The sequence below is a fragment of the Lygodium microphyllum genome, chromosome 4 (assembly GCF_053477565.2).
Source record: "Lygodium microphyllum isolate KBCC chromosome 4, Lygodium_microphyllum_v1.1.10, whole genome shotgun sequence".
NCBI lineage: Eukaryota > Viridiplantae > Streptophyta > Polypodiopsida > Schizaeales > Lygodiaceae > Lygodium > Lygodium microphyllum.
In genome coordinates this window covers 20853063-20865000 of record NC_141138.1, presented here as the reverse complement: position 1 = coordinate 20865000, position 11938 = coordinate 20853063, and the positions used below count along the sequence as shown (strand labels likewise).

General features: G+C 43.6%; 1 protein-coding gene and 1 long non-coding RNA gene across 2 annotated transcripts; both read left to right on the top strand.

The window, feature by feature from the left end:
• The first annotated feature begins 1132 nt into the window (after window positions 1-1132).
• On the top strand, window positions 1133-4429 carry LOC148036861 (uncharacterized). Its single transcript, XM_087675785.1, has 3 exons — window positions 1133-1824; window positions 2414-3029; window positions 3293-4429. The coding sequence occupies exons 1-3, from the start codon at window positions 1303-1305 to the stop codon at window positions 4141-4143; spliced, it is 1989 nt and encodes a 662-aa protein (XP_087531911.1). The 5' UTR covers window positions 1133-1302; the 3' UTR covers window positions 4144-4429.
• Window positions 4430-8486: 4057 nt separating this feature from the next.
• On the top strand, window positions 8487-9625 carry LOC148036860 (uncharacterized). The gene is made up of 3 exons (XR_015690756.1): window positions 8487-9144; window positions 9247-9396; window positions 9483-9625. It is a non-coding gene; the product is annotated as an uncharacterized LOC148036860 (long non-coding RNA).
• The last annotated feature ends 2313 nt before the right edge of the window (window positions 9626-11938 follow it).

Sequence of the window (11938 nt, the reverse complement as noted above, 5' to 3'; positions counted from 1 at the left end):
AAAAGAAGGAACGCCACACTTTTTGAGAGGAAGGGGAGGAAGACCCTCATGGATGATATCTCACAATTTGGCACTAGATTTGGGTTGCAAGCTCGTTGGGAACCCTGGAAAAAAATTTTGAGAAAGAGAAAGTAAATCCTTTTCATCATCATCTGAGAAGGAAATATCTCCTATTGAGACAGTATCTCATTCATAAATTTAACAAATGTAACTATATTTTGAGAAAATTGAAGAGGATTTGTTTATTTCTTCTAAAGAATTGATAAATTTTTTGTCAAGGTGAACAAGTTCTAGGTTAAAGCGAATGCGCCTTTTCCGAACCCTAGTTGGGACTATTTCATTATTAATCAAATGCATATAATATATCTCATGGATAAGCTTGGCAATCCAGATACGTGACCTTTGATAGAGTAGTGTTTAACCAATTCCTTGAAATTTTCAGCACAATTTAAATTTTGTACATGTTTGTTGTGTTCGAGGGACCATTATTAGTAACGAGTCAATGGACGACACCATTATTAGCCCTTTTCATCACAGGAGCTAGAGCCAAAATTGTACAAGCTCTTTTTGGTGGTACGTGAGGATAGCCATATCTGCACTGTACATTGTACAAGCGCTATTTGGTGCTTTATCGCCGTGCACATATGACATAAGAATGCCAAATCATGTCGTTAATAGTAAATACGGAGAGAGAGTAGATGAAATGTGGGCTTTGCTAATAGTGAGTGGTCCGTGGTCCCGATTGCACGTGTAGCGTTTTAGGTCAAAAACGAGATGCTTGACGTCCAGGTTACTCTTCTACTCTAGTCTGTCGGGTATAGTACTACCGCGTGACAATGTAACGTTGCATTATTGAAGTTCGTCGCAGTCTGCGATGGTATTCAATTTCTCATGTCCTCCAAGCCAAAAGCCAGAGATGTCAGAACGTAGAAAAGATGGGCACGATGACGACGGGGAGAGAGAGAGAGGGGGAGGGGGGGCGGGCGCGGCCGAGGATAGCTATCCTAATACGGGTCCCACCTCTATTTTTTGGGACGTGTCGCTCATCCGCCGGTTTTTTTTCACGGTTTTAAGATTTACGCGGATATATATGATATATCCACAGCCGAGAGGGGGAGAGACTCGAGAGAGAGAGATCAGCATAGACAGGGGGATCGGGAAAGCGAGGCCTGCGGGGTTGCAGAAGCCTATAAAAGGGGGGAGTTGCAATGCAAAGTGCTTTATCATATCAATTGACTATCATTAAAAGAAGTTATAGAGTGATAAGCAGCTGAGAAAGCTGGTAGCAGTCAACACAGGAGTATGGCCTCAGCTGTTGCACACAATGGCGGCAAATATAATAATAACGAGGCTGTGAATAATATTGTGCCGTCAAAGAGGAAGGCGGAGGGGAACGTAGGAGCATTTTCTGAGGTGGTGGTGGACGGGCGGAAGCGGCAGCAGCTTGCGGAGACGTTGATTAATAAAGGCGTAGATAATAATGATAATTCTATTGATTGGGAGGCGGAGGAGGAGAAGAAGCTGCAGCTCCCAAGCGAAGAGGAGTTGAAGCTCGCGGTCACCGACTACCTGGAGACCCACCGGACGCTTCCCGTGATTGACCCCACCAAGGATCAGGACTCGCCCTACCCGGAAGTCCCGGGCCTCCCCAACTCCTATCACACCTTCAACCTCCACCATGGCGGCCTTTCCTCCCTCAAGCGCTTGCGCGCCATCAACTCTGCCAAGAACTACCATGCCCAGCAGAAGTCCTTTCTTATGGGCTATCAGTGCAACCAGTTCCTGGAGTACGAGAAGACCTTCTCCAACTACATGGACTACTCTGTACGTTCCTTGCATTTTATTCCTACTCTAAAACTCATTGCTATAAGTCTCAGTAACTTCTCTAATGCTTTTCTCTCGTCCCTTCACAACTGTTGGGTTTCCATGTCCGTTGTCAAAAGCTCTTTTGATTCTTTTAAGCGTTCGTGTCTAGGAGCCAAAACCTGTACACCTTGATGCTTTGCAAATTCTTCTAGGAAGGGTTTGTAATAGTAAGTCTGACCTATCCCATTTCAAAAAACCTCCTCAACTTTTGCGGGCCTTTAACACCAATATTATTCACCAACTTGCTTCACATTACTCCTTCGTTTTGGTGACCTACTTATGTCGTTCATCGGTTTCAATGGAATAATTCAGATATGCCTCCATTTCATTGGTTCTCTTGTATGTTTCAACCCTTGTGAGTTCGTGATTCTACATGTGGGTTTTGAGAAAAGCCAAGGCTATTCTAACTCAATGTAGCTCATCGATCTAATCCATGGCTAGCGCCTTCTCCAAAAAGGACCCTACATGTGTTGTCAGCATTGAACTCATCGTGTATTTCATTTCAGTGGTTGGTTCCTTACATGACGTTCCGGATTTTTTTTTTCAGCTGAATAATATTGGTGACGCCTTTGTAGAAGGTAACTTCACACTCAACACCAAGTTCATGGAGCGTGCTGTTTTAGACTACTATGCTGAGCTTTGGCACGCCAAATATCCACACGATTCTGATGATCCAGAATCCTATTGGGGTTTTTGCCTCACAATGGGTTGCACCGAGGGAAACCTCTATGGCATGTGGAATGCTAGGGACTACCTGGGTGGCAAAAAGATGTTGATTGACACCACTACAAAGACTGTCAAAAGAAAACAGGGGGCAAGGACTATCACAACCCAAATCAAAGTACCTCGCATCATCTATCATCAAACTAAGGCACCAGAGGACAAGCCCAATGCCTATACACCCATTGCCTTCTTCTCTGAAGATACACATTACTCTGTGACAAAGTGCATGACCATACTGGACATTCGCACCTTCTATGCGGAAGGGACTGACAAATACCCGGGCCAGTGCCCCATCACTGAGGATGGAGTGTGGCCGACTGAGGTTCCCTCGAATGATAGTGGGGCTATTGATATAGAGGCACTCTGCAAGTTGGTAGCTTTTTTTGCTACCGAGGGCTACCCAATTATGGTGTGTTTCAACTACGGAACAACGTTCAAAGGTAAGATACATGCATGGAAAGCTGTTCACGGTTACAAGTAGATAACCGAATGCGCACCTAAGCTAGCTGATATGCACACAAGAACTTTTAGAACGATTACACGCTTTTTACCCTACATGAGAAACGGGTATTTTCCTTAAGGAAAATTTCACTGGCGAGTTCCGTTGAGGGAACGAAGACGTCTAGAGCTTCTTGTGGCTATGTACACTTTGAGACTGAGCTCTCAGCAATATCGTGATGTCTGTATATGTATATGTACGCAGGTGCATACGACGACGTGGCGACGGCATGTAAGAAGCTAAGACCGATACTGCTGCAGAATGGTCTGCTAGAGAGGAAGGTGTACTACAACGAGGACGATACGAGCGTGTTCGATATCAGGACGGGCTACTGGTTCCATGTGGACGGGGCGCTGGGGGCGGCGTATATGCCCTACATCGAGATGGCGCACAAGGCGGGCTTGGTCGTGGAGAGGGGGCCGAACTTCGACTTCCGGCTGCCGATGGTGCACTCCATAGCCATGAGCGGCCACAAGTGGATAGGGGCGACGGTGCCGTGCGGGTTGTACATGACCAGAAACAAGTACCAGATGATGCCGCCGAGCAACCCGGAGTACATCGGCACGCCGGACACCACCTTCGCGGGCTCCCGCAGCGGCCTATCGCCGATGCTGCTGTGGGACAACGTCGCGCGCCATTCGTACCAGCAGATGATAAAGAAGACCCTCCGCCTAGAGGCCCTGACCGTCTACGCATATTCCGCCCTCCTCCAGCTCCAGGAGGACCTCCAGACGGACCTCTACGTCGCCCGCACCCCGCTCGCCCTCACCGTCCGCTTCAAGCGCGCCAACGACGACATCTGCCAGAAGTACTCCCTCTCCAACGAGGACCTCGACGGCCTCCGCTACTCCCACATCTTCATCATGGAGCACGTCACCACCACCCGCATCGACGACCTCATCAGCGACCTCTCCCAGGAGAACGCATTCTACGAAGAAGACGACACCGTTACTGCGTATGCTGCGGCTGTTCTCACTGTCACACCCAGCGCCATTGCCCCAGCCACTAACAGGATCGCTCTCGTCCCCACTAGGGGCCGCGGCTTCCATAGCTAAACTATTAGCAATTCTGTATCCTATCTTCTAACTACTTGGCTAGTCATCGCGACCTGCTAGCTGATCTAGCTGGCTGTCGTTGCAAATAAGCACAAGCACTCCTATGCGCCCTGTAGTTAGCTGTCTTTCTTAATTACCAGAAAACTTATTAGTACCAGCACCCTTCTCTTTCAGCTCACAGCAAAACATGTACGCACTACCGCCTGAACCTCTAGCTTTCATGCAATCTGATCGCGTGCCTTCCTCAAGTCTTATTATCACAATGTTAAGCTTTCCTTCGCACAAATGGACTTTGATCATTGCCAAAGGCACTACATAATGTCAAACTCTTAAGTACTAAGAATTCTACATCTCGAAGTTGCATTCATGCAACCTGAAAGACCTTCCATTCAAACCGTCTTCACTGAAGTAACAGAATACGTTTGAGCACTATCCATAAATATTGCCTTAAGAAGCCATCTTCAGCTCCGTGAGAAGCTTTTCACCTATGTGAAAGTATATGTTTGAGTGTCAATTATGTAATTGCTAAAGAAGCTATCTACAACCCTCGTCCTTTAATGAAAGTTTAATTGTCGGTGCTTTGCTTCATGCATACTTCTATGAAGTCTTTAACATCAATTCATAACCCCAAACCAACCCATCAATCCATCGCTTTCATGCAAACACCAACTTTTTAAATAAAAAAGATTTTTACTCAACATCATTTTTCATAAACAACTCTTTCTCACATTTTGATTCCTTAGGTTCAATGAGGCTTGTTCCAACATGCTTTCTAGATCCTCATCTACCAAAGCATCTTCCACACAAGACTCATTATTGTGATTAAAATAGTATGTGGATGAGATAGTTTGAGAAAGAGAATGATATTGTGACAAGAGATTTGTTGAGATGACAAGCTCAAAACATGTGGACATTAATGATGGACCGCCTGGTTAGATGGGTCCATACGTCTACACTTAGCAAGTTGTCTATTGTTCAGAATATAAATCATGGGATTCTTATGAACACAAAAGAACTTTACTAGGATTTATATGAGGAAATTTTATACATAACTCAGTCATTGTTACCCAACAACCAACTTAGATATCACTTAGTTACATAAGTTCTTTTGTATTTGGCATACAATTTTCAGTTGTACCATGTATATTGATAAAAAATTAAGTCTATGGGAACCTGCAACTTGATCAGCTAGAAGTAATTGATAGTTTGCAGGCTAAGCCACATTGGTTCAAGTGGAAAGTTTGGTTAGAAATCAAGAAAAGTGTCAAAAGTCCACTAGGTTCATGGAGGACCTGAAATAATGGACTAAAATGACCTGTAAGTGACCTAAGTAGTCAAAGTGATAAGTGGAAGCTGAGCAGGATGCATCCCGCATTTTTCGGCGCAAAAAGCGGGCCTGCATACCTGTGGCAACTGGAGAAGAGCTGTGGGCTATGGTACATGCTCCAAAGCATGCAAACTGAAGACAAACTAGAGCTGAAGAAGAAGATACAAACAAGAAAGGTGAGAGCTCCTCTTACCCGTCCATTTGGTATGACGAAAATGAATGGTATGATAGTCTATAAAAGGGGAAAACTTGAGAGAAAAGTATTGAGCCTGCTCTTATGTACGTCTTCTCTCATTCTTTTACATTATTCATGGTCCAATGAAGCCCGTCTTGTACCCAAGTACTTGAGTGACTTTGGGGCAAGCAAAGGGGGAGGATTTTGAAGGTGTATGGGCTGAAAAAACCAGTCATAAACAGGGCAGCTCACTGTTTTTGTCCATTTTTATGAGTAAACAAGTGATTTATGTGGTTGTAATAGAGAAAATTGACCTCTTAACATCAGGGCTTTACTTGCGAATGATTAGAGGAGCTTGTACTTGAGATTATGTACACTTTTGGAGCTTGAATATCAGCTGGAAATTACTGTTTTAAAACAGGGCTGAAGTTAAATTTATGCTTTATCAATGCATTTCATGAGCTTTTGATCTATGTCTTGAATGTACTTGAGTCTACCATTAAAATACTTGTTTCTTGGAGTTGTAATCCATCCATGTACATGAAATAAAAACCATTTGAGCTTGCATTTAGAATATGCATTTGGTTTAAATATGAGATTATCCCTTATGTAATGGCTTATTATTTCCAAATGCATTTGATGTGATCAAGACAAAGTCATTTATTCCATTCATGTATGCTAAATAAACAGAAAAAGCTTGATATCTTCTTCTCAATTAAGTCATTTCTAAAATCCGAATCTTGTCAAACCCCAATCTTTCTCCCTTCTCCAAACCTTGAATCCCACACTCTTCTTCTGCTCTAAGCCTCGGTGGTAGACCTTTAACCCCCAAAACGACGACAGTGGTGAACCCTACGTGATGGTCCGCTGCGGAAGAAGAAGTACAATGGGAGAATCATCAAGTTCGGGAGGAGATGCCTTGCATCAATTGGTTCGTCTGATGCAAGAAAGCCAACAACAACACTTGCAATTTTAGCAGCAGTTGCAATTGCAACAACAACAGAGACAAGCAGAAGAGCGGAATGATGCCGCCGCCATTAAAGCTTTGGAAGTAGTTGGGCAAGAGCTCAAGCAATTTAATGGGAAAAATGTGTCCTCTTTTATCCGCCTCTATACTGACAAGATGGTCTTCTTTGGAGTTCCTCATCATGCCTGGAGCCGATATTTTGCCCGTTTGGCTGTGCATGGTCTCCAGGACCGAATTCATGGTCTTTTCCAAAAAGACGCCAGATGGTCCGCATTTAAGAAGGCTCTTCGAGAAGAATTTTTTCTTGAAGATTCTGGCCTCATGACGAAGAAAGTTTTCACTGAATGGGTCGAAAGGCCCAATAAGGGTCTAATTGTCTCACTGCTCTTTACCGCAAATTTGAAAGCAAATTTGCTCAACTAGATCTTGACGATCAGCAGGGTATGGAAAGCCAGAAGATTGAATTATTTCTAAAGGCTGCAGATCCTTTCCTTCAAGAGAAGCTAACTGATCGGCTTGAAGATCCTGACTCTAAGACAGGATTGAAGACTGCTTGGAGTGATGTCCCTAAAGTAGTTAATATGATTGCTCGAAGAGAGCGGTTGTGCCTTTGCACTAACTGAATCCATGCAGGAGTCTGTTCTTGTTTCTCGACCTCCTCTCTCTATGGCCGAGCAACCAAGAAATCCTGTTGTTCCATCTCCAAAGAAGGATGTCATGGACGAGCTAATTAAGAGCATGCGGGATCTCCATCTTAATCTAACAGAGATTAATTCCAAGGTGGAAAGGCTTGATGTGAAAGTGGAAGAAAGAGGACGGTCAACTGCCCAAACACTACAACAGAAACGAGGCATAGACGCGCATGTTAGACGCGCAAAGTCGGGCGCGTCTATCGCAGCGTCTATAAGCGCGCGTAAACGTGCGTGTAAATAGACACAATTTTTGCGTCTATATATCCGCGCAAATAGACGCGCTTATACACAAAAAAATAGACGCACACGTCAAAATTCAAATCATACTTAAATCATTTCTTTTCAAACTACGCATTTCCTTTCCTACGTTTTTTGTGGTTCTGAAGCTTGAGTTTAGCCGACATGCAGTCTCTTCATGCCTCACCTAGTCTTTTCATGCCTAACCTCCTCATGACTCACCTCTTCTTTCATTTCAAACACAGAAGAAGGGAAAAAGGAAAGCCAAGGAGAGGAAGAAAGAGAGAACAAGAGAGAGGAGAACAAGAAGAAGCAGCAAGCAAGGAAGCAAGCATCAAGGGAGGGTAACTTACCAAGAAGAGGAAGAATGAGAAGGAAGAAGCGCTACCACCCGCCACACCAAACACCCAAGGTGAGTCTCTCTCTCTCTCTCTCTCTCTCTCTCTCTCTTTCTTTCTATCTTTCTCTCTCTGCTCTATCTGTGTATTTAGGATTTGTGATTTCATTATGTATTGCATTTTGTAAATCAATAATGGCGGTCGTCTGCTAAAATCATCCGACCAAGCGCATCTGATAGCGCGTCTACATCTCAATGTAGACGTAGATATAGATGCAGAAAACGTTTCTTTGGGGGTGCTCTTTTAGCGCGTGTGCATGTGCGTGTGTTCTGCAGTGTACACACAAGGATACACGCGCTGATAGACGCTCACAGAGACGCATGTATAGACGCTGTATGTAATATGTTTTATCTACACAGGGTAATATGATTTTTTTTGTGTAGATGTGGAATCCTGGATTCTCCAGCACCCCATTCAACAAGGAGCAATTCATGGGGGAGATGACCAATTATCTTGGTTGCCCTCCCACTACAGATGAGGTTTTCAGTGTGATGTCTGGGACACCTATCACATCTTTGCCTACATAGGGATCAGCTGAGGTACATGAATCGGCCGAAGCACGTACATCTGTAGAGGCACGTGTATCGAGTGAGGTAGAGGGTAGTGCACGTCGAGGGAGAAGGGAGAGTGGTGCGGGAGGATGAGGAGGTCGAGGGCTTTGTGCGGGTTGCCTAGGTGGTGGCTCTCGATCACCCTCACTGGAAAATGAGAGAGGTGAGCCTCCACAAATGTACTACTCTATCACTGATGTTGGTGGTATCTTGCATGACTTCGAGGGGAGGGAAGTGATAGCCTACTTGAGGAGTGTCGTGCATGCCACATACAAAGATTGCATGATTTCCTTCAAGCACCAAAAAAATGGTTTGTGGCAAGAGGTGTTGCGGGTAGTACATAAAAGGTACCCTAATCCCGAGAATTCACGATTCTCAGATGATTGGGGACAGTCAAAGGTGAGAGACGCGCTTCATAACAAGAGGTCTCACCTTATGACGCGCGCCAAGAAGTCATTGCGGAGACAATAGCAGGGGCGTCCTGGATATGGCCAACCACCCAATTGCCACCGCAAGGAGTGGAAAGAGGCCAAGAAGAGAGCAACGGAGAAAATGACAAGTCACCAGCATGCAAAGGCGGGACGTATCCAGATGGCAACCATGGGATCGTCGCATTATGGATCGGGTGGCAGGGAGTCATGGGAGGCTGAGTTTGTAAGTATTATTTGATTTCTTTTTTAAAATTAAATTTTGTAATTTGTTTCACTTCATTATGTAGTGTGTTTTAATACGTTGTATGTTCAAATTGTTTTGTAGTTCCATATCGTTGGTAGGATGCCTACTCCTAGAGAGGTAGGCTACCATCGAGGTCATAATCGGGCGTCCACTTGGCAGCATTTCTACGAGAAGGGACTCATCACGGAGGAGCAATATAATCGCGCCATGAGGATTCCACCACCAGAAGAGGTATGCTTTATTTTTTACATGAAAAGTATAGGTCAATATGATTTATTGTTTGTAATGGTATTTATATACTTTAATCCTTTGTGTAGGTGAACCCTGATGCAGTTGAGGATAGCGAAGGGGGGGACTAGCAGTAGTGGTGGCGGCAATGGCTGTGGCACAGGAAGCGGTGGTGGTAGCGATGATGATGCCTCTTCTGAGGAGATATAGAGGAGCCCCATGCATGCATGCCTCCCCTTGGCTTGTAATTTTCATTTTTGATATGTATTACTTTCAGCTACTAGTGCTTGCAATCATGATGTCACAAGCACTAGAACTCATAATGTAAAAACGTTTCATCTATATATATGAAATTTTGTGTGCTACATACATTGTTTTGTTTTCAGTATCCAATCTTCGAAATAATCTTTCTCTATTTTCCCTAAGTATACAATTTGATGTTGATGGGGGGGAAAAAAACCAGAGAGCATGTGGCCTGCATGCTCTCTGGTTTTTTTTTCATACCTCTGTTTTGCGTGTCTATCAACGTGTCTAAATTGCAGGATAAATGCGTATCTATTCTCATAAAAAACTTTCAGAGTAAACACGGTGTTAGATGCATAGATACACGCGTGTATAGACGCACAATATGAATATATCCACTTTTTTTTAAATATGATTATATATTTACGTAGCGCGTTTATACCTGCGTCTATAGGCGTGTCTAAATGTGCGTCTACTTCTGTCTATAAGCGCGCTTTTAGATGCGATTTTGTAGATGCGAAAATAGACACGTTAATAAACGCGCGTGACTTTTTTTTCACAATTCAAATATTGCGTCTACAAGCGCGTCTATGGAGCCTTTTTGTTGTAGTAAAAGACCCGTTTGAGAAGGCTTCAAAAGACGTTGTATCTGGTGTGATAGCCTACAGCATGATAAGAGGGAGTGCGGTGCATTCCGTGAAGCTGAAGCGTAAAAATTAGTCTTTTGGAAGGATGGTAACATTCATGCAACCGAAACCAGGCTTCCTCTTGAGCCAAATTTCAACAACAATGGCATGAAGAAAATATTGCAAGATTTGGCAACAAGAACAGCCTATGCAGCTATTGATGCAGCAACTTATAGGCTGCAAATTGAGCCAACTAATGAAATTGTTAAAACATGTAAAACTGATGCAAAATCAAAAGTATGGATGCAGGCCTTAGATCGCATGGAGCAAGGCAAGGCAACCAAATATAATTTAACTACTGCCAGTCAATGCATCCGAGGAAGAACTGGATGGACCGAGCTAGTTGATTCATTTTAAGCTTTTGCTCGGTTAGCTGAAATTAAAAATCATGAAGCTATGGTAGAAGAAAAGAGAAGAAGAGATGAAGATGTTGCCGGTCCCTCTTCTTCGGGGCTAACTAAACGTGTGACAAGAAGTAAATCGGATCAGCAGAAGGCTGCTGAAAATCCACCACTGCCAGAGCTCGATATGGGGGATGCCCCTCAAGCAAAGAAGATGGAAGGAAAAAGAAAAGGCAAACATCCCAGCTACAAGTTGCAGTCTGACATAGAGACTGCAACGGATCTTAAGTGGATCCTAGAAGAAAGGATTCTTGGAAGTAGAATTAAATTTATATTAGGTGAAATTCTCGAAATTGCAAAACGAGGATTTCATGATGTAATAATTGATGTAATTAAACGAAAAAGACAATATGTTGGTGAGGAAACTGAAGAATTCGTGATTGCTTTTTTGCAAGCACTTCATGTGTATTTGCAGGATGAAGAGAAGCTGAAAACTCAAGGGATTCGATTGGAGTCAATCAAAGAATTGATTGCAGCCATAGAAGCCAAAGATGAAGACATCTATGAAGCAGAAATTAAAGAAGCTATTGCAGAAAATGTTATGGTGGGGTCTTTTCAATCCAAAGTGCAGCCCATGCATAAGAAAGAAGCTCATCTTCAGAACATGCAAGAAGAAAGTGATGCTCACTTTATTCCTAGTAGTCACTACTCCCGTACCCATTGGACAAGGGCGACCACCGAAACTGTTGTTAAGATTGGAGAAAAAGAGACTCCATGCATTGCCCTTATAGACCATGGCTCGGAAATTAATGTCATGTCAAGAAGTCTCTACGAGAATGGCGGATGGCCCATTGATGTGGACCCAGGATGGCGCATGAGAGCAGCCAAGAACTCCTTTGGCGATCTTAATGCAGCATGCCCTTATGTACAAGTTACTATTGGTAATGTAAAAGATGAATTTCATTTCTTTGTTCAAGATTCCTACAGCTATACTATCATTCTTGGACAACCTTTTATTTCTCAGTCTCGTTTGGAGACAAAGGCCCTTGATGATGGTTCATCATATGCTCGCATAAGAAGTAAGGATAATGACAAAGATGTCCAATTTTTTACTGTATGTGTAAATCATCACCGGAATAGAGATCGATTGAGAGATCATCCTGTACCTCCTAATGCCCGAGAATTTAAGGGTTTTCGGGTAGCGCTGCTATAAGTGGAGGCTATGGCGGTGCTTCATGTCATAAAAAATTGCCTCCACATATAAAGGGGGCAATA

Excerpts from the sequence above, each read along its gene's own strand:
- LOC148036861 (XM_087675785.1), top strand. The coding sequence starts at position 1,303 with ATGGCCTCAGCTGTTGCACACAATGGCGGCAAATATAATAATAACGAG. Across the intron at positions 1,825-2,413 it reads CCAACTACATGGACTACTCT|CTGAATAATATTGGTGACGC; the intron begins GTACGTTCCTTG and ends TTTTTTTTTCAG. Across the intron at positions 3,030-3,292 it reads CTACGGAACAACGTTCAAAG|GTGCATACGACGACGTGGCG; the intron begins GTAAGATACATG and ends ATATGTACGCAG.